Source organism: Dreissena polymorpha, chromosome 6 (assembly GCF_020536995.1).
Source record: "Dreissena polymorpha isolate Duluth1 chromosome 6, UMN_Dpol_1.0, whole genome shotgun sequence".
In the NCBI taxonomy this organism is placed as follows: Eukaryota; Metazoa; Mollusca; class Bivalvia; order Myida; family Dreissenidae; genus Dreissena; species Dreissena polymorpha.
In genome coordinates, this window is record NC_068360.1 from 36463381 (window position 1) to 36486694 (window position 23314).

The 23314-nt window shown below is 35.3% G+C and overlaps 2 protein-coding genes across 4 annotated transcripts; one reads left to right on the top strand and one right to left on the bottom strand.

Moving 5' to 3' along the window:
• Nucleotides 1-557: 557 nt before the first annotated feature.
• Nucleotides 558-6514, bottom strand: LOC127835584 (vitellogenin-A2-like). Its single transcript, XM_052362020.1, has 5 exons — nucleotides 6508-6514; nucleotides 4635-4742; nucleotides 4001-4108; nucleotides 3481-3587; nucleotides 558-779 (listed from the first exon to the last, which is right to left on the bottom strand). The coding sequence occupies exons 1-5, from the start codon at nucleotides 6512-6514 to the stop codon at nucleotides 558-560; spliced, it is 552 nt and encodes a 183-aa protein (XP_052217980.1).
• A 2466-nt stretch (nucleotides 6515-8980) lies between these two features.
• Nucleotides 8981-13350, top strand: LOC127835033 (uncharacterized). Of its 3 annotated transcripts, XM_052361226.1 has the most exons (6): nucleotides 8984-9033; nucleotides 9415-9494; nucleotides 10423-10615; nucleotides 11044-11162; nucleotides 11934-12090; nucleotides 12857-13350. In XM_052361226.1, the coding sequence occupies exons 2-6, from the start codon at nucleotides 9431-9433 to the stop codon at nucleotides 12960-12962; spliced, it is 639 nt and encodes a 212-aa protein (XP_052217186.1). In that variant the 5' UTR covers nucleotides 8984-9033; nucleotides 9415-9430; the 3' UTR covers nucleotides 12963-13350. The 3 variants fall into 3 exon arrangements, with proteins under 3 accessions (XP_052217185.1, XP_052217187.1, XP_052217186.1); XM_052361225.1 differs by having other exon boundaries at nucleotides 8981-9494; nucleotides 12857-13349; XM_052361227.1 differs by lacking the exon at nucleotides 9415-9494 and having other exon boundaries at nucleotides 8982-9161; nucleotides 12857-13348.
• The last annotated feature ends 9964 nt before the right edge of the window (nucleotides 13351-23314 follow it).

Genomic DNA, 23314 nt, shown 5'->3' on the forward strand with positions numbered 1-23314 from the left:
AAAACTCGTAATCACCAGCTTAAATTCTCAAGAATTTGTTTTTAAAGTTATTTAAAACAATTCTATTGCCAAGCAATAAAATTCCCCTACCAGTGAAAGTCCACCATTTTCAGCAATAGTTCTAGTCTATTTGTTGCCATAGCAACCAGAATTGTTGACGTAGGACCAAAATGAAATGACGTGCATAATCTCCATTTTGCCATCTGTCCATGTTTCAAGTTTCATGAAAGAATATGAAGAACTTTTAAAGTTATCGCAGGATCCAGAAAAGTGTGACAGACTGACTGAAAGACACACAGAGCGCAAACCATAAGTCCCATCCGGTTTCACCGGTAGGGGACTAATAAAGCGCCACTTACTGTTGTATTTACATCCATAAACGTTTAATTGGGAACCCCACAAAGTCACATGATCCTGCAAACTGTATTCGCTTTGACAGCTTTTTAGTAAAAAGAGACACGTGCATATATAAAGGCATCGTTTCAATAGAATTTACTACAAAACTGAATACACACACACATTCAATTCTTCATATCTCTATCATCACTGACATAGTCTTAAGCACACTGAGTATAACATTCGTTCACTATATCATCACAGCGCCTACTGCAATTCTTCATATCTCTATCATTACTGACATAGTCTTCAGCACACTGAGTATAACATTCGTTGACTATATCATCACAGCGCCTACTGCAATTCTTCATATCTCTATCATCACTGACATAGTCTTCAGCACACTGAGTATGACATTCGTTGACTATATCATCAATGCATCTCTGTAACACAAAAAGATACGCATGATCAGATCTCTGGGTATCAGTAACATGATCAGTCGCAGTAATTATGAAATAAACAATTCTTTGCATGTAAAATTTGATAATATTAAAATACGTTTATATTCATTTTCATTGAGAAAAATAGCATATATTTACACGGTATTAATACATTCAATAGCTGTTTTATGTGGTTAATATCGATGAATATATTTTAAACAATTATGCATTTAATAATTTTACTTTATTCAGCATTCAATTGCGTGGTCTAAATCCCTATCTCTACTCTCACCTATACCCTATCTCTACTCTCACCTAATAGCTATCTCTACTCTCACTAAATCCCTATCTCTACTCTCACTTAATCCCTATCTCTACTTTCACTTAATCCCTGTCTCTACTCTCACTTTATCAATATCTCTACTCTCACTTAATCCCTATCTCTACCCTCACTTAATCCCTATCTCTACCCTCACTTAATCCCTATCTCTACCCTCACTTAATCCCTATATCTACCCCTCACTTAATCCATATATCTACTCTAACTTAATCCCTATCTCTACTCTAACTTAATCCGTATCTCTACTCTCACTTAATCCCTATCTCTACTCTCACCTAATCCCTATCTCTACCCTCACTGAATATCTATCTCTCACCTCGTCATGTGCAGAAAGTCATCTGCAAATAGACAAGTGCTACTGTGTAAACCTATTAATGCGTTTGATTTTCTGTTTTATATCGTTGTTAGGGGTCTCTATACGTACGAATTACTTTTCATAGTCTTTAAATTGTTAACAGTGGATTTTGTTGCACCGATTTATACCGAAAAAATCTTATTTAATTGCCTGTATCTGTTCTGCGTGAAAACAGGCACAGTTATACCTTGTTATATTATTGTTCAACGTAAAGACGATACAATATTGAAAATAATAACGACAATTTAGGTTTTTACGAAAAAAAACGATATTTTTGTTATTGTCAAAAAGTAAATAATACACGTTAAAAACGTTTTTTCTTCAAAACAATTCATGCGATTTTGGCTTATTACATATTGGATTCACACTGATACTTCTTTTTACTTAGAAGTAGTCCTTTAAACCGTTCAAATGTCATTTTAATCAGGCGTTCTATTTGTTTGATTTGATACGAAAAATACAATTGACTGAACAGGAGAAGGCAGCTTTTTGTTTTTCGTTGGAAAAAAGACCTGGTGATTTAAATAATTTTACACTGTTTGCTACTTGTCAGAAAAATTTAACCCAATTTAGCAAGTGACCCATAATTGTTCTTTTTGGTGTAACTACTTAACAATTCATTAATTCAAAGCATCCAGTACTGCTTGTTTGACCAGTCTACCAATATTCAATTCTTTAAAAGTATCGATTGGGGCAGAACCCAATGGCGTAATATTCAGAAGACAACACCCTTTCGACAAACTGAACAGAAGTGTCCAATTGACCTGTTATTATACACATTGCTCAGGTTCATTAGTTCGCCTTTAGTGATAGTTCTAGTTAATTTTGAATCTTTTATTGCCCTTGTGACAAAATGGTCATGGGAGCACATCAACCCCATGTTTTATCTAATGAGACCATGACTTGACCTTTTTTCTTGTTGGAAACATGGTGGAAACTGTAAAAAGAAAACAAGTGTTTCACAGTTGATCTAGATACAAGGCTATCTTGACCATCTTGTTATATGTTTCAGCATTGATGCATGTCAGCATGACGGGAAGGGAAAGTTATTTAATGATAGAGTGGACCAAAGAAATGCAAATTGTGTTCCTAAATTAATTAATGGACATTTAGCCATATTCGCTCTGTGTGACATCGCAGCAGTGGATGAGTTAACATATTATTATGGAGAAGCAGAGGCAAACATGTACTGGATATTGTTAAGTCGTAAGCACAACTTAACAATATGTTAAAAGTTTCCAGGGGATTTAGCAACTCATAATGTATTTCAAAGTCATAAACACATTTTTATTGAGAATTGACTAAAAAGACACCTTGTTGTACAGTGTTACTTGCTTACAACAACATGGTCAAAGAACTGCTGATATGATGCAGAAAAACACATTCCCAGCCAGCTGTCGCATAAGTTGTTTAAAGATCATTAAAGCCTACAGAATTAGACACAGTATAAAAATATTTTAATTTAATATTTTAGATAGCACATTTTTGTGAATGGTTCTATTCTTCTACTCCATTCTCTCGATCATCATTTCCATTCTCCTCTATCATTTCCTGTCGCTTCTTACCTCTGCAGCTGTAAAAGAAATTATGGGGATGAGATTATGCCACAGTATGCATTTATTGTTGAAATTAACGAGAAAACAACAACGGAACCACAAAACGGTGTTGACACAAGACTATTTGACCTCTTGCACTGCATTTCACTGACAAACAAACACGCTATTTACACTACCACTGTTTCAGGGCATACCAGTAGTGCTATATCACTACCATCTTAAGTAAGCATAAACGCAGTGAGGAACTATTTACACACACACAATAGAATGCTATGTACTCAACTGAACACATACAGACAGAGGTATCCTTAGTCTATTGTATAGGTAACTCACTTATGAATTTAAGACATTGAGGCAATAATGACCAGAAATGTCTTGAAGGTTAACAGAGCCAGCTCATCAGGCCAAATTATCTTAGTCTATGACCTCATTTCATATAATCATAAAACCCACCTCTGCACTTTGGCCTTTGGTGCTCATTTTGGAACCAGAAGAGCTTGAAGAGGAGTTGTTTTCAGCACTACTGGATGGCTCATTTCTAGAACTACTCCCATCATCACCTGCCAGAAAAGAAACATGTCAATATTATCTTGAATCAATTGGATTTTGCACCTCCAAACTGTTTTTTTATTTTGAAAAAAACTAGCAGTTCACAAAATTAGCATTCATACGTCATATTGAAGAAACCACCCTTTTCAGAGGCCATCGACTGGTTGTACGGCCTAATAAGGGTTTAAACCCACAGTAATTAGTTATTGTTGTAAAAATGTGCATTGATTCGATCCAAAGGTTTAATATAGCATAAATTGTACTGTACAGACATTGTGAGGTACGAGGCACACGCACATATTCAGATAGAGGTATTCACCAAAATGTAATTCTTTAAGTAAGCTGGTAAAGGATCACAAACAAATATCCACAACAACCAAAAGAGAGCTGATCATTTAGAATAATACCAGCCTTACCCCTTAACCTTGCCCTTTCTGTCTGTTCTCGAAACAAGATGTGCCTTTAGATGAGTCCATTTCCGCACTGTTAGAACTGGTAGGTTGAAAGCCAGCTTCTTCTTCATCATCATTATCTGTACGGTATAAAGCACTCTCTGGCAACTGTGACACAGTATTTGAATTTGCCTTTCATCTTGTTTTTACCTCTTTCACAGCATTTCACAGAAAAACAAACACCCTATTTACATTACCTCTGTTTCTGTGAATACCGGAAGTGCTATATCACACCATCTAAAATAAACATATACGCCTACGTTTTTTACATGATTTTCTGTATTCAGTGGGACTCGAACCCACAGCAGCCAGAGACCCTGGTTAACAAACACACTGATGTAATGTATATGCAATGTATAAAGATTGACATATGGACATTTTGAAATGCTTTGAGGTACCAGGAACAAACACACGCAGTAGAAAGCTATGTACTCAACTGAACACATACAGACAGAGGAATCAATAGTGTATTGTGTAGGTACACAAATATAAATCAAAAACATGGAGGAAATAATGACTAGAAATGTCTTGAATGTCTGCAAAGCCGGCTCATCAGGCCGAATTATCATGGTCTATGACCTCATTTATTATAATAATCAGACTCACTTCTGACGTTTTGGCCTTTGGTGCTCATTGCGGGAAAAGGAGAGCTTGAAGAGGCGACGTTTTCAGCAATACTGGATGGCTCATTTGTAGAATCATTCCAATCTTTATCTGCGAAAAAAAGAAAAATCCCATGTTAAAGAATTTTTCTTTCATTAATTTGGTTTTGCTAATGCAAACAGTTTATATATATATATATATATATATATATATATATATATATATATATTTTTTTTTTTTTTTTTTTTTTTTTTTTTTTTTTTATAAAGCAGTTCTCAAAATTATCATAAATAAGTTATAACTGAAGCATAAACCTCCTCAGAGGCCACCTACTGATTTTGAGGCTTAAGTAGGGTTCAAACCCACAGCATTTACTTACTGTGGTCAAAAAGTGCATTGATACAATCCAAAGCTGTACCGGGTAATATATTATTTACTGTAAATACATTGTGAGGCACAAGGCACACAACCGAAATTGTTCCGGTGTTCACTATAAAGCCTAAAATGATTTATCCAGCTATACAAAAAGAATAATTCCAACTAGCATTGCGTAATGAACATTTCGTAATTTCGGAATTTCGTAACAGCATACATAATTTATTCATGAAAAATAAACTTCAGATGATATAAAACGCTACGCGAATGTTATGCATGAGTTAATGATGATTGATCTTGTTTATGAACCTCAAAACGCCCTTGAGTCACGAACATCGTGAATCTGTAAAACAAATGTTGGTAATAACAATTTGTATTGTTCTTTATGCCGAACGAATATGCGTATTTGCTGATCTAACCAATGACAGAACATGTGCGTATGCTTTGTCCTTGAAAATGACGTATCAATGCAACACATGAACACTTGACTTGCATAAGACAGAATAAAGGGACAAAGAAAAGAACATTCAAAGTAAGAACATTTATTCTTCATTTCTCTAACAAAACAAGCAAATGACATTTTACATAATTGACTGAAGGTTATTATACTTGGTATACTGCTAGAATAAAGTGAGTTAGATTTGTTAGAGCTTAAACTCTCAGTCCTCTATGGTATTTTGTACGACTGTAAAAAGTGTGTTTTCAGAAATTAAATGTTAAAAAAAAAGAAAAACAAAGAAAAAGAATAAAATGAGTTTTATTTAATAATACTCCATGAAAGGATGTGAAAAATTAAATGTTTTATATCTAACGTCTTGTCTGTGCTGATTCTGTTTAATTAAGTAATTAAGTCACTAAGTTTATGACTCATGCTTTTCTCTATACACGAGCGGGCAAGTATAGTATCACGAGAATACATTTCGTGTATTTTTTCCCAAATAATTGCCTTTAATATATATATAATTAAAAACGATAAGTCTAAACCAATATTTTAAAGGAATAAGAACAAGCTCTTTCAACATTATCTGGAATATTTAAAGGCAACCAGTATTAAATTTCGTATCTCTCGTATTATTAATATGATACCGATTGTACAAGTTTGTTTGGTCTAATCTGACATTTGTTTAATCAGTTTGCGTAACATGTTTTGACTCGTACTGTCTATGTATTTTAATCAGTACTTCGTTACTACGATTTTAGTTATTATAATCAATTTCATAATGTCAAATATTACAATTGATTACTGATTATCCTCTATTTTGTTGGGATCCCTATTGAATATTTATAACAAGGTATTCAACTCAAAATTACCCGAATATAGATTGCATCGCTTTGAACAGCAATTACTTCATAAATTGTGCAGCGATTTCCATGAACTTGGTCTTATTAAACGCAGGAACGAATTTCCTATCTGGAAATGTACATGTTTTGCATGTATTGTTTTACAATTAATGGGTCAAATTGTAAGAAAAAAACACGATCCACAACACGCGTGACCTACTCGTCATCGATCAGACCCGATCCAAGACTGAAATCTTCACGGAGTAAAGGGCATTTTCCCAGCAAAGTTCACGGATCTCGGTACCATAATTCAATATAACGTTTGGAAAAACATTCTTACCGTTCTTGCCGTTACATTATTCATCAAAACTAACTGTCTAGCGCCTTTTGAAATCTTTGTTTACATACATTTCAACTAGCCGACATTGTAAACATACACGGTGCGCGTGCGGAGTTTTGTAACAAGCGACAAGAGACACCTTCACGTTGGACCAATGAAATCACTCGATGCAGTCTTTGATGTTTTTACAAATTAAAATCCTTAATATGTATACCAAATTAATCGTTTGTTCTTTCCAATTTATTACATTTTAGCTCATGGTGATCTTTTGTCCGTCGTGAGTCATCAGCATTTATCGCGTGAACACTCTAGACGCCATATTTATAGACGAAAATTCATGAAACTTGGTCAGAACATTTTCCCAATCATATCTCGGCCGATCCACATGTGACGAGGTGTCACAAACTAGGTTACTAGATCAAATTGTAGAAAAAGTTTGTGGCCTTTCTCGAAGTCATTTTTTGTCCAACCTTCATGAAACTTCATGGCCGCCAGGGGGCGGGGCAGTTTTTCTTATATGGCTATAGTGAATCCTTGTGAGAACCCTAAAAGTCAAATTTTTGTCCAATCTTCGTGAAACTTGATCAGAACATTCGTTTTGACGATAGTTAGCCATTTAAGGAAAAGTGTTCAGGTCCTATTAAAAACCATGCTGCTTTTCTTACATTGCTATAGTGAAATCTTGGGATCTGTTAAGATCAGTTTAGAAGTCAAAAGTGTTGACCAGTCTGCATTGATCTTTACCAAAACTTTTGTTCTTATAATATTTCAGCAAAGTTCACAAATGGTTCAGGGGGAAAAGGAAGGTCAGAGGCCAAAATTTGAACAGTTAAGTTATTTCGGTTCTTATTCGAACGAGCCCTCTTGTATATTATTTTAGTACTGTGACCTGGTCGTTGACCTCTGCGGACCAATAAAATGTCGAACACATTTATTATAATTAGTATGAAACGGTTCAGTTTATCGGACGTGATCTTTTTTCATCCTTTACTGCATTTGAGATATAATACAATAATATAGCTTGCCCTGAAATGCATCACTGAGTTATCTCTAATATGACACCAAACTTCGCGCTGCTATAACTTGCGTCAGAACAAGGTGAATCAGTGCACGGATGTAGTATTTTTCCTGACCTTCTATCAATGATAGTACTTTTTACAAAAAGGGCGGTTAATTCAGACTAGCGCGAAAGTTGCTTTGATATTCGATCCTTTAAGGAAGGGTAGACCATTATAGCTAGTCTGAACTTGATGCTTCACAACGTTGAGATTTTCATAACGATTTTAAATAATTACGTATCAATCAGAAGTATTTGTAAATAAACTGAACGAAAACAGCATTTTGAGTGTAATCCCCTCGCATTCGCAGGTTATTATCCTTACCTGTGTCCCAATTTGCGTTCGTGCGTTCGTCCTTATGTGCATAAACACTCGTTCGACTAATTTGCATGAGTTGGTGTTTTGTTGTCACACATTTCTAGATCACTTTAAATATTATTAAATCATTAACGTATTTCGTATTATCATAAACAACATCAAAGCCTCAAACAATTTTCTACTCTTTGAAATGTTTGTGCATTGTAACCTAAACCTTAAAAAAAGGAAATATACTATTTATCAGAGTAATGCATTCTCATTATTATACTTTTTGTAGAGCTTAAACACTGAAGGGGTTTGATACCCGGAAGTGGATAAACAAAAACTGCCCAAAGACATAGTTATGACATTGGTATGGGACCTGCGTATTTGGGCAATATAACAGTAAGGAGACAGCCTTTTAACAAAACTAATGCTAGTTAAATCCCCGTTGGTGTAACTGTAAATTAGGTTTTCGACGAAGTCTTTACATATAAGAAGTGTTGTTAAAATAAACATAATAATTACATTAATCAATTCTCAATTTACACTAAATTACAGGCAAACATTAATGCAGTCTTTTATTTAAATACGAAATAACACTTTTAAAGGGCTAATATGTTTATAATTGTGATAATCCATATGATTGTTTGTCTTCTGTCTGCACATATTACAGAAAACTCTCAGGATAATCTCAATCTTTCACCTCAGACATTTTTCACCTCAGATCAAGGTAAACAAGTGCATTAACCGTTTACTACTTCTGTGATCTGCGCTATCAACAGCATTGCTTAAGAGGCTGACATTAGATCATTATAAGAATGGCCAGTATTATCACCTTTTGGTTCATTTATCGATGTATTTACATCAGACAACTTGCAATTTTAAGCAACAGGTTGTGATCATATTACGCATGCGCATTTGCGTGTTTTACGGGAAAGTTTACGCTACACGATCTTGATAGTAGTATAACTGACAACGTCACTGTAGCCGCATTATTCTTTACGTTATTGTTGACGTCGCTCGAGTAGTGACAGTGTACAACAAAAATGTCTGTTTGTAATTAGCTACATAAATTTATCAGTGTTTTTTATCCTGTTATTTTTCATGTGTTGTGATGAAGGTTGACTTACGCTCCTCGTGGATTACACAATTTTGACATGGATACATAAAGATGATGTAAGTATGATGCCGCGCTCTAGAAAAAACGGGGCTTAATGCATGTGCGTTAAATGTCGTCCCAGATTAACATCTGCAGCCCGCACACGCTAATCAGGACGACACTTTTCCAATCCACACAGACTTCCTTTTAACGAGAACTTCCATAAAAGCGGACTGCCTGCACAGGCTAATCAGGGACGACACTTTACGCTCACGCATTAAGCCCCGTTTTCCGAAAGCGGCGTCCATATGTTTGTATTGTTGTTAACAGATTACATGTACACAAGATGCCGCGCGTCTGTCTCTTGCTCGCCCTGGCATGCGCATTCGTTCGCGGAACTCAAGGCCAGTGTAAGTAAACACTCAGGCTTTCGTTCAGTATGTTTTCCTTCAAAGCAATTAGCGGCTAGCCATTGTTGTATACACATGAAAATGTTGGTGCGCTTTTAATTCATAATGTTTACGACCACGTTGCGTTGGTTTGAGGATAATTTGCTCTGTGGTTATTTTGTTTTTGTTTAAATAAATCATCTCGCGTGCAACAATACGTGTTTGCCATGCATACCAAATTAACGTTTTACTTTAGAGCATGTAAGATGATGACAGATTAATATAAGATGATCTGTTCGATACATATACGTACATAGAAGCAAGTATGCATATTTGAAAATTGGACCTTTCTAATTGCCACAATTAAAGTATTTGATATAAAACGGAATGACGATTCTGACACAATGAAATCAGTCGACCTATCAATAAATCGATTGAACAAGCAAACAATCAATTATTTATCAGATTTCATCAACCCATATATTCGTCTATGTACTAATCATTCCTTCAACCAATCAAGAAACCAGTCCAAATTTTACTAATGTCGCCAATTACTAACTTTGTTAAACGTAAAATAACGTTCTTGCAATAAGCAAAAAAGTGTCTTTTAGCACGTTTACAAACGGTCATTTATGTTTTTCAGAGCATAACAAATATGAGCCGCGCTCTGTGAAAACTGGGCTTAATGCATGTTCGTAAAGGGTCGTCCCAGATTAGCATGTGCAGACCGCACAGGCTAATCAGAAACGACACTTTCCGTCTTAACCTCATAAACACAAAACTTCCTATAAACGAAACATTCCATAAAAGCGGAAAGTGTCGTTCCTGATTTGCTTGTGCGGACTGGGACGACACTTTACGCACATGCATTAAGCCCATTTTTATCACAGCGAGGCTCATATTAAAATTTTCAATGCATATCAAATAGTTAACAATTGATTGATTTTAGGGCCTCTGGGATCTACTTTCTACCGCACGATGAGTGAACTTAATCAGTCTACCGTCTACCATAAGATTTCACTGAACACACAAGAGCGCAAGGCCTACATAAAAATCGATATCGCGCGTGCGCAGGAAGGAATACTATTCGGGGAAGGGCGCGTGTTTGTTAACTCGGATGGCGGGCTAGGATACCTCTACAAGTAAGTAAATATACTGCATTTTATGGAATGTTGGGGCTTCATCAACGAGATAAACGTTCAACGTAGTTTCAAAATAGTTTTCAGCGTAAACATGTTAAGAAAACGTGTTATTTCTGTGTTAAGTGAATGCTGGTTAGTACAAACAGTGTTTACCTCCACTTCGCTCATACAGCATACAAGAAGCAGGTGGTGTTGTGTATTTTTAACACGAAATAATCAAAAAGCGTAGTAGAGTACACTATCCGATTGTATGGCAGTTTTTCGTTTAAAGATAGTCTACTCTAAAGGAAAGTCCAGTTTATATGGAAAGTGTCGTTCCTGGTTAGACTGTTCGGACTTCACATGCTTATCTGGGACGACACTTTACGCACATGAATTAAGTCCCGATTTCCTAGAGCGATACTCATATATGTTGTGCGTTATTTCAGTTTCACGGACGGCTCTATGATGCTCTACTCGCTGAGCCCCGGAAGTCCGCCCTACGGCTACATGTTCCACTCGGGACACGCGTCTGACTTTTACTGGCCAGCGCTGTTTGGATATACAGGTTGTGATGTTTTGCTTATTAATAACGTTTACGTCAAATCATAATGTTGACGACCACGTTGCGTTTGTTAGAGGTCAAGTTGCTCCGTTTTTGTGTTTAATAAATTATACCGCGACCGTCCAACAATACATGCGTGTCATGCATACCAAATTCTAAAAAGCTTTGAAGATGCTGACTTATTAATATAATAACATTTTACGATACATTAAAGCAAGTAAAGAGATTGGAATATACAACATTTCTAATTGCCACAATTAAAGTACTTGATATAAAACGGTATAACAATTCTGACACAATTAAATCAGTCAGTCAATTTATAAGACAAGCATCCAAGCAACCATTTATCAGATTTTATCAACTCATCTTTGCGTCCATGTATTAATAATTCATTCAACTAATCTAGCAAACAGTCCAAATTGTACTCGCCAGCAAAATAACATTTTTGCAATAAGCAAAAAATGTTGTCTTTTTACGCACGAAAACTGTCAGATTCTTTGACAGTGCATAACAAATATGAGCCGCGCTCTGTGAAAACGGGGCTTAATGCATTTACGTAAAGTGTCATTCCAGATTAGCCTGTGCAGTCCATACAGGCTAATCTGGAACAACACTTAACGCCTAAACTGGATTTGCGCTAAGACGATGCTTCCTTTAAACGGAACATACTATGTTCAGACTGCACAGCTAATCTGGTACGAAGCGTTACGCACATGCATTTAGTCAAGTTTTCCCAGAACAAATCTCCTATATTGAACAGTTGATTGGATCCAGGACCGCTGGGACCGGATTTCTACCAACTCATGAGTAAACTCAAGTCTGGGGGCCAGGTCCAGATACAAACTGAGATGGCGCGTGCACATGAAGGGATTCCCTTCGGGGAAGGGCGCGTGTTCGTGACCTCTGATGGTGGGATGGGATACCTTTACAAGTACGTCACTTGATTGTAGATAGTGAAAGGTTGGCGTTTCATCAACGATATGAACGTTCGAGATAGTTTAAGCGTAAACATGTTAACAAAACGTTATATTCCAGCATTTAGTGAATGCTAGTTTCTACATACAGGTTTGGCTCCAAATGCAAACTAAACAGCGCACTGACCAGTGGTTGTTGTTGTTTTCTGCCAGAGACGTTAAACAAGTGTAGTGTACAAGAGTGTTTCACACCACACGCTTTAAGCCCCGATGTCACCTCTGGAACTCGGGTCTTTTAAATTGGTTACACTAAACAATGAAACCTAACTAACACACTTAAGTGAGATATCAAACAATATTAATGTGAAGAATTCTCAATAGCATACAATAAAATATCAGTGATAATGCTTATGAATATCATAATTGGAATATAATACAATTAGACTATTTTTATTTGCGCATGCGTTCACTACACAATTAATTGCCTTCCTTAGAAATGATAATAAAACGCATTATCAAAACGTAACAAAAATCCATTTTAATGCCTGCTCTGTGAAAACCGTTTTAATGCATGTCCTATTCAGGAACGACACCTTTCGCCTTAACTGGATTTTCGCTAAGAAGGGACTTCCTTTTAACGTCAAATATCATAAAAGCAGACAGTGTCATCCCTGATTAGCCTGTGCGGGGTACACATGCTAATATGGGTCGATACTTTTCGCACATGCATAAAGCCCCGTTTTCCATGAGCGAAGTTCATATATATTGTGTGCGTTCTTTTAGTTCCACGGACTTCTCTATGACGCTGTGCGCGATGAGCCCCGGAAGTCCCCCCCACGGCTACATGTACCACACAGGAGCATTTGGAACATTCTATAGCGCCTGGTGATTTTCAAAAGTCCTCGGACGCTTTCGCATTATTTTGTTCGACAAATCCGAAAATAAAGTGCTTCTGGATGTAAATTGCATACTATTCGTGTGAGTTGCATTTACATTTTATTAAATGTTACAAGCGTGGCAAACAGTTTTGAAGTTTTACCTTCAAAATATTTTAATAATTTTCTATATTATTTCCCACCTTCTTAAAAGTTATTATAATATGACTTAAGTTATTGTTGTAAATTATTTGGTAAAACGAATTATAATATAATTTTTGTGTTCTTTTCTGCTTTAGATCAAGTAACAAATATTGGAAAAACACAAAATAACAACATACATGTATATATAAATTATATGAAATAGATAATATCCATCAAATATATAGAAACTATAAATACTGTTTGTCTTATTTGTTTTTGTTACATAACTTAGTAATACATATATGTTAAATAAAGGTTGTCTTCAACAAATATCATTGTGTTCATTATGTATATACTCGCGGTTAGCTAGTAAGAGAATTTAAAATAAAAAAAGTTGGCATCCAACATTTGTTTATGCACGACCACAGCCGACACATATCTAAGATAAGATGACTATTGAAAACGCATGCACTGACGCTCTTATTTCAAACGAGAACCAAATTATATATTTAATAAATCAAATAACATTCAAGCCGCGCTCTATGAACAGGGGTATTATGGATGCGCGTAAAGTGCCGTCCCTTATTAGCCTGTGCAGTCCGCACAGACCATTCAGGGACGGCACTTCCCGCCTAGACTGGATTTTCGTTTAGAAGAGACTTCCTTTTAACGAAAAAATCCATAAAGCGCAAAGTGTCGTCCCAGATTAGTCTGTGCGGACTGCACATGCTTATCTGGGACAACACTTAAAGCACATGCATTAAACTCCTTTTCTTATGGCGCGGCTCAAATATGTTTAAATGAATTGAAGTACGCGCGTGTCCCCTGTATAACCCTGGCTAAGTCCGTCAGTCCGGTATCTTCTGTGACAAAGGCGTGCCAATAATGTTCTTTCAGTTACACACGCGGCTTCAACGCTTTTACTGGAAAAATATATCATGTTTTACCAAGTATTGTGCGTCTTGAAGCAATTTAGATGTATTGTCGGTAAGTAAATAAATTGAATAAAAACAGCATTTTGCATTTTCATACCGATGCATTCACGCCCAATAGGCGTTATCACCGTGTATATGTCCGTAAATGCGTGCACAAAAAATCGTCCGAACGGTCGAAATGATCGGAAAATTTTTAAACCAACATACGCATCTCATATTTACATGATTAAATATTGAAAAATGGTGGACATATAACGTTTTATCAAGAACAAGATCCCAGTCTTAATTTGTTTTTCACTACTGTAATGTTTGTGCATAATTACCTTAACCTTGAAAAAGACACGTTACACACTAGCGCATACGGAGCCTATATATAAATGACAACGTCCCCGCGGCAGCATATTTCTGTACGTTAACGTCGCCACAACTGTATTCTTCTGTACGTTAACGTCACCGTCACTTAAATTGTGACTCTGCAGGATAAAACGAAGGTATGTTTGTTTTTATTTTAATATATCACTGGCCTGTAATGCTTGTATTGTTTGTTGTGTCTATGATTTACGTTATTCTCGTTGTCTCATACGTTGTATGGAGTATGCACTGCTACGATGGTACGCAACATTGTATAATTATCGTTTTTGTACAATGTCACGTTAAAAAATATAGACACGCTCAGTGATAATTTTATATGACGGTAAAATCATCTGTATATAGAGAATAATAAGATAGTGCTGATTATAGATCAGGTTAATCATGCGAGGCTTAGAAAACAAAAAGCACGAGCATGATTAACCTGATCTATAATCAGCACTATCCTATTACTTTATTAACACACTTTTTCACTTAACCTTTTTATTTAAACAACATTAGTTTAACTGGATAATTTCGCTGGATTTATGACGTCATTTTGTCGAAAAAATGACGTCATTTCGTGCCGTGGTTTATAGCAGAAATTTAATCAACGGGACTTTAATCAACCGAATTTGCTGTTTAAGTGGGATAAATATATTTATCCCTTTTGTATACCGACATTGACGGTTTAACACACTATGGAATAAACTAGCCTGTCTCCCACCTTGTTGAATATACCTGTCGCGTGCACGAACTACTTTTTATTCTACCACTAAATGGTTTTTCATAAGAAATCGAGAAAACTTTAGCTTTAAAATTATAGGACCTTCAACCTTTAGATCTAGTCGAGGGACATAATTTTTCGCCATATGTATAATGAATCAGCTGATTGATGGCGTCATAAAACGACATACTTATTGCGTCATTTTTGTGATGTCATCTTTTTGTGTACACGAAACTAGGATGCGATGTCTGGGAATAAAACATTGAAGACGCGCATTTTTTTCGTGTTAATGTATCCTGGATGTAATTATGAAAAAGTGCATATTCTATGGACTACTTACCTCGGATGGAACCGGTGAGACGAAAGATTTAGATCTACATGTAGATCTAGCTTATTCGTGTTATTGATTTTCAGAATGTGCGTGCCTATTTGGATGTGAAATTGTGTTTGTAGAGCAAACTGATGCCTACTTGTGATGGGTGTGTATTTTGGTTCAGTAGTTTATTCGATTTGTTTTGCTTTTGGATGTAAGTAAACGTAAGGGTATTTTCTTTGATGAATAAACTTTGTCTTTGATATTTTATGAAAGAAAGTCTATTCAGTAAGAATAACCCGTTTGCAACAAGTGTTTCAAGGCTTAATAGAATTATTACGGATTATCTTGTGTTTTGGTCACAAACTACAGGATGTGAAGGCTAAATCTAGACGCTATCAAAATCTGCAGCGTCCATGAACAAATTAAGCGAGTATAGTTTTTTTGATTATTTATGTTTAGAACGACTCTGTGTGTAAATCTACATGTACATGTATGTTGACATCGACATCATTTTGTCAGGAGCAATCGCCGCCATATTGGATTTTTGATCATTTTGTTTTTCGAAAATAAAATGAATACAATTTTCTTTTCGCGGTCGTAATGTGTTACAATTTGCATGCTGCGTAAAACTAAATCGAGGCATATGGTGATGTTTTTTTCTCTTTTTACAGTTTGTGTGTAATTTATTTAAAGACTATTTTGCGTACCAGAACAAATCAGGGCCCTCTATTGCCACCAGGGGAAGCCACCCACATACCTCATGAGAGGGAATGTTCGAGCCGATTACCTTTAATGGGGGATTTTTTTTACTTAGTCTCTCATTAAATCATTTGTTTTTACATTTTTGCACCATATTCATTGCTTTTTTAAAATAATTTTGTATATTTTACACTCATAATAGACTATACTGTAATGATGTATTATAAAGGAAATTCAATATAATAAAGAGGTGAAACTTATGTTGTTCCAGCAGTATTTCTCTCCTATTTTACACACATACATGATCTTTTATTTATGGCAAGTAACCATTATCAGTGCTCAAATAATTATTGAAAATACGCATTTTCTTCTCTCATCTCTAGTCAGCGAATATGTTGTTTTTAAATATGAACTGTTGGATATGAACATGACTGTGCAAAATAATGATATCACTTTTTTAATAAAACAATCGAAAACTATTTTCGACACTCACATACTTACAATGTAGTACATACTTCTTCAAAGATACTTTAACATTTCTTTTAATTCTTTGTCAACTTTGCACAGACTCTTGTTCATCTTCAACTTCCATCGACTTGTCATTTGATGACGCGGTCGCCGATGCCTGTGTGTGACTGTCTGTTTGGGTTTTATTAATACTATCTAATGCAGTTTGTATAAAAAGAAAATCTATTTTTTTGCAGAAAGAAATCTTTTTTTTCGTAAGTTTTTTTCAGAATGACTTAGAATTCCGTGACATTTTATTATCCGGAAACAATATAGATGTATAAATCATGCAGGTGCGCGAAATGTAATATTTCCCGTCTTCAGCCGTATTGATGAGGCTATAAAACACTAACAGCAGCATGAGTCAGCTCCAGACGAACCTCAACCGGATGTCGATGCAGATGGTGGCCCTGGGGGAGCTGGCGGAACAGAGGCGCCAGGTCAAGATGAACACTGAGATTGCACTCGCACAGGAAGGTGTTTCTTTCGAGGACTCTTGGCGCGTGTTCATTACCTCGGATGGCGGGATGGGATACCTTTACAAGTAAGTAACTTTTTTCCTCATTGAGGACACTGGCCGTCCGGTAAGCGCAGTGATAGGTAAACGCGCTTTTCACTTAGGCGACCCGGGTTCAATCCCCGTTCCCGAATGCATGTGAGTTTGGTTGGTTGTCAACATACCGGAGAGGTGAGGTTTCCTCCGGTAACACTGCCTCCCCACACACAATACCAATTTCTGCGCAAAGTTTTGTTGTAGCAAAACAAAGTATATCAACATCTAGGAAATCCTTTTTATATCTAATTTGTTTCGTATTCGTCTTATATTCTGATAAATATTTGATTAACGTGTGTTCTCAAAAAGTGAATCGATGATTTGCTTCTATGTCCCCATATGGCAATACAAGCGAGGACATATAGAGGGGAAGTAAGTATAACTGGATGCAAACATAGTTAATCTCCCTTTACAACTACATGTAATTCTAAAATGTTACGATTCGGGAATAAACACATTTTGTTCATTTTGCACAGCGCTTACGCTTAAAATTTCACATAATTGATTTGATTTTCGATACGTGTTTGTATACCAACCGAACGACTTAGTGAATCGAATACATATTTTGCCTCATTAAGTCTTGTAAATCGCTGCATACACATTTGAACAGAGAGATCGATGTACAATCATTCACCATCACGGCAGAGGGAAACATAGTTTGTTTAAATTCAATATATCGGAAGCATTGACCGTCGAAGTACAGTGGTTTGAGTGTTGCAGATTTTTGAGCAATGTGAAAAACGAATCGTTAACAGTATACTAAAAAAACAACGACACACAAACACAAAAACCAACAATGAACAAACAAATCTACGAACGAACTAAATGATAGCAAAACAAAAGTAAACACTGAACCAACGATAAACCTTAATGAAATATTTAACTACAATATTGTGCGCAATGCAAAACAAAAACAGTGTACATCAAAGCTAATTTTACAGATGCTCGAGTAAATAATTAGACTCATAATTAGATATCCGCATTTGCAATTTCGCATAAAAACTTCATTACTGAAGTGTTATTTCTGAAACGTCTGACATAATATAATGAATAAATCGTGCACAAAACTTATACTATAAGTTTGATATTGATGCTACCATTACATGACGAGAACTAAATAATAAACACATTTTGCAATATATGATTTAGGCATTTAAACGGTGAGCCAAATTTCGGAGCGAATATGAAAAAAAAATTCGGCGCATATGTCTAGTGTAATATTAAGGAACTTTAGAAAGAGTTAAGTGTTCTTGGATGACTAGGATAATTGGTATAACTGTAGGCTTTTATATACTTAAACGACTCATTTTAAACAAAACGAGTCAACATTTAGCAAAACATTTATGAGACAGTCGTAGATAGATACGATATATATAACTTGTAATTTACAATATTGTTTAAATTTTCTTAGATAGATAGATAGATGGATAGATGGATAGATAGATAGATAGATAGATAGATAGATAGATAGATAGATAGATAGATAGATAGATAGATAGATAGATAGATAGATAGATAGATAGATAGATAGATAGATAGATAGATAGATAGATAGATAGATAGATAGATAGATAGATAGATAGATAGATAGATAGATAGATAGATAGATAGATAGATAGATAGATAGATAGATAGATAGATAGATAGATAGATAGATAGATAGATAGATAGATAGATAGATAGATAGATAGATAGATAGATAGATAGATAGATAGATAGATAGATAGATAGATAGATAGATAGATAGATAGATAGATAGATAGATAGATAGATAGATAGATAGATAGATAGATAGATAGATATTTTCTAGACAGAATGTCATTGTGAAAATATTTCCAAATGACATGTTAATCCAATTATCGCATGCTTTTACGCACTGAGCCTATACTACTGATACCACTGCTGCTTTTGTAACGACTTGTGTTATAATAAAACAACAACTGTCGGCGTCGGGAGCATCGTCGTTTTCTGCTCAAGGTTTCTATCATTCACAAATCACTGTTTTTTCTACACGTTGTCATTTGAAAATTCACGGATCTGTTCGGGGTCATTGAGTGAGGTCACTTACCAAGTTCTGACGTTCTGCCCTGCTATTAAGCAAACTCTTGCTCTTTAAGATTTGCTTAAGGTTAACGTGCAACATCCCGTGTCATTTTTTTGCCGACCGGTTAGATATGCAATTTAATCTTCGCATATGTGTTCGGTGACGTTGTGTGAGATAACTGACCAAGTACCATAACCATGGCATTTGATTAAGCAGAATTATACCCTTTATGCGTAAGATTTTGGCTAATGTTTGAGTTAAACTGCTGCATTTTTTAACTACATATATGAGAATAAAAAGTTGCATTTATATCCAGAATCCTTAAGACCATATACTGACAAAGAATATTACTTTAACTGCTACATTCATTGACTAGGGATACTACTTTTACAAGCCTTTAAGCATGATAATGCCCCGTTTTGAACCTCTTAAAATCGGGTTACCTTTTTGCGTTTAAGTTGTACTTCACGTTAAAGTATACATGCAATTCGTAAAATAACTGCAAGTGCATATCACTTTAACTGCTACATTCATTGACTAGGAATATTGCGTTGACAAGCCTTTAAGCATGATTATGCCCCGTTTTGAACTTCGACCAATCGGGTTAAGTTTTGCGTTTAAGGTGTACGTCACGTATACATGCAACACGTAGATATCACTACATGTATTTTATTCACACTTGTCTACGGGATCATAGTTAGGGGCCGCAGACCCAGGCCCATAACTCTGATCTGCATTTTAGCAGAATAATACCATTTTATCCCATCATTAGACGTGCATTGTCGAAATAAATCAATGTGGAATATATTTTCCTTTATTTCGGCAATACTGAAATATAGCTGTCACGCGCGGCGGACTCTTATATCAGTCATGTGTGGAGGATGGTCACATTACCCGGAATCAACTATAAAGTAATCATTTTTAGTAAAATCGAATCAGATTTAACAAAACAAACAATTTGATACCAAGATGTAATATATATTAAACACAAAATGCAACGCAAACGGCAAAAAACATTTTTTTTACAAATATTAAGTGCGCGTGCTCATGACGCCATTATTAACACGTCAGACGACAAAATAAATATTCTTTTTCCGCTTAAACTGCAGTTTTTAGTATTTTTGGTCATTATTTCTTGAAAATTGGGGACGTAGATGTATGATAAACAGGAAAACAGGTTAGTGCCTGATCTTTTTGTAATATATCAGGCTCGGCTCTAATAAAACAATGTTTGCTTAAAATAACTTTGGAATTTTACGTGTAGTTCTATTTTCCTATTCTATTTATAAAGAAATAAATGACGACTAAGAAAATTTATGGTATAAATCGAATACTAGGTCGGTGCCGAATAAAGCGAAGTCTATTTTTCTCGGCACGAAAATCTGAACCACTTCGCTTTATTCGGCACCGACCTAGTATTATCTATGTATCTCATGGAGCTGCAAAGTTTGAGTGGTGAAAGGTCAAGGTCAAGGTCATCCTTAAAGGTCAAAGGTCAAATATATGGGGGACATATATTTCACAAACACAACATTTTTGTATTAATATTATTATTAATATTATTAGTAGTAGTAGTAGAAGTTTTTTAAGTGTAATCTAATTTTGTGTATTGTTACTATTATTATTATCAATGATATTATTATTATTATTATCATTATTTATAGTATTTTTGATGATTACTATTATCATTATTTAGATTTTCGCTATTAATCTCATTATTCATAGTATTTGTATTATTATAACTATCAATATTATAATTATTATTCTTTCCAGTGCCCCCCTCCTCAGACGATTCGTCAGCTCTATTCCAGGAACTCACACTACAACAGCTAGTTTCTGTGGATCTTAAACAGACCGAGGGTGATGAGAAGGAACCTACACTCACTGGACTGGATTTCATGTCGGACGGGAGGCTGATTGCCGTGGATTTCTATAACAAGAAATGTATCATATTCAATGAGCGACTTCAGATACAAGGAATACCATACAAATTCAAGACTCATCTCTATGTCGTATTATGCTTATCAAAATACGAGTTTGCCGTAACAATGTACAACAAGACAGTGGTTCTCTTATTTGTCAGTCCAGACAATGCCATCAGCCCGATTACTGAACTGAACACAGCATACGTTTTTAGTTCAATATGCTGCATCACGCGATCAAACATGGCAGTGAGTACATACGATGGACGGTGTGGAGTCTGACTTTGATAATGTGAAGTTTTCTAGTAAGACTTACAATCCTGGTGATATTAATGTTACGTTTGTTCAGTCTAAAAATACGTTGGTACTGACTGACCGCCTCGCTCACACGGTGTACATGTACGACATTGTGAAGGGCACGGCAAGAATAGTCACTGATGAGAACATACAACAACCAACTGGTGCCTGTGTTGGGCTTGGTGATACGGTGTTATTGTGCATTAAGAATAATCCTTTTATTGTGCACCTGACTGTTGAAGGCGATATACTCACAACTTACCCAGTAGATATGAAGTACCCGTGAAGCCTGTGTAAGAACAGGAATACTTCAACGCTTGCAGTATCACAGCTGTACAGGCAAAAACAAACTGCAGTTATATAAAATATCACTAGCCTTTAAATTTTAATGATCTATTTTCGCGGTAAGTGGGCGATTAAACAGTTATTTTGGAAATATAACTTAAATAATAGTTTACTTGCTCGATTACAAATTGTACGTGTTTTACAAGAAATACAATATCATTAGTAAATCCTAATGCAAAATAAGCTGATAAATATATTAAATGGTTATGAACGCATTTTTCGTATTTTATTATGTAAATTATATGATAAGTAAGCATAAAAGTAATTACATAATTAAAAAAAACACGTTTATGTAAATGGTCGTTGTTGCTTCAATGTGTCGTTATAACTGATATATGTTACTTGTGGAATTGTATACAAGTAATAATAGCTATTAGCTTAATATTATCGTATCAATCATAATCATAATCACAGTAATCATCATCATCATCATTATCAAAGGCATTTCTGTGTATTTAATATATTATTATATCATTGTCGAACTTAAATCGGATAATTTGTTCGTAATGCCTTTGTTGTGAAAGTAAATGTAATACGTGTTATGCTCCTGTCGTTAGCTGGGTTGGAAAGTGTGTGGCAATTGAAATGATCAAATCCTTAATCTCTCGTTAATCGCCAGAATACGATACAATACTGTGAAACCTGGAGCTGTTAAGCAGCTGATCACTAAGCACGCTTCAATCCGTTACATTTTTCTCTCATGAAGACGGAAACAAATGCGAGTCACATAGAACAATGTTGCCGTGATAACGATGACCCTTTCTATGGAGACTTTATTCTATCAGTTTCTCATGTTTAGTGCCATTCGTCGCCGATTCAGATCACGATACGGCGTTTGGTCACCGACTATCGAAAAACAGTACTTTATCATTAAGACATATGATATATACATTATACTAAAATTTGCAATACAAAAGATGTGTTGGCTTTTTGTTGGTATATTTGTCGGTATAGTTTTATATTAACACGAATTTTGTTCGATACATTTTGTAATTGTCCGCCTTTTTCATAGAGCAATTAAATTGTTTTCAATTAGCATACATTAAAATAAAAATAGTTTCACGAAATATACTTAAAATATACATCTTATACATTAGTGGAAAATACATAATTACGTTATAATGAATAGCTCACGTTCAAAACCACAAAACTGAATAAACTTTTTATGTCAAATTTTAATGGATTAAATAAAGACAATCAAGCTCCGGGACTAGAATTGGCGAGAGTAATCGGTGACTTTAGTCGTTGTTCATAGAAATATTGAAACAAAAGTACAAAAGTAGCAAAGTGTGTTAAAATACTAGTTTTTATTCTACCTCAGTTTCTATGTTATTTGATTAGGTAAATGGGAATATATTTTTTACACAGTAACCGTTTGTGCGTAAAAATATCATGTTACGGAACGGAGATTTACTACCTCGTGTAATGTTTTCTTTAAACAAAATTTCATAATTATTTTTGTACTAGGTCATCAATGCCATTCACTGTTGTACAGCTGCACATAGCTGATTCGTTTGATACAATATAGT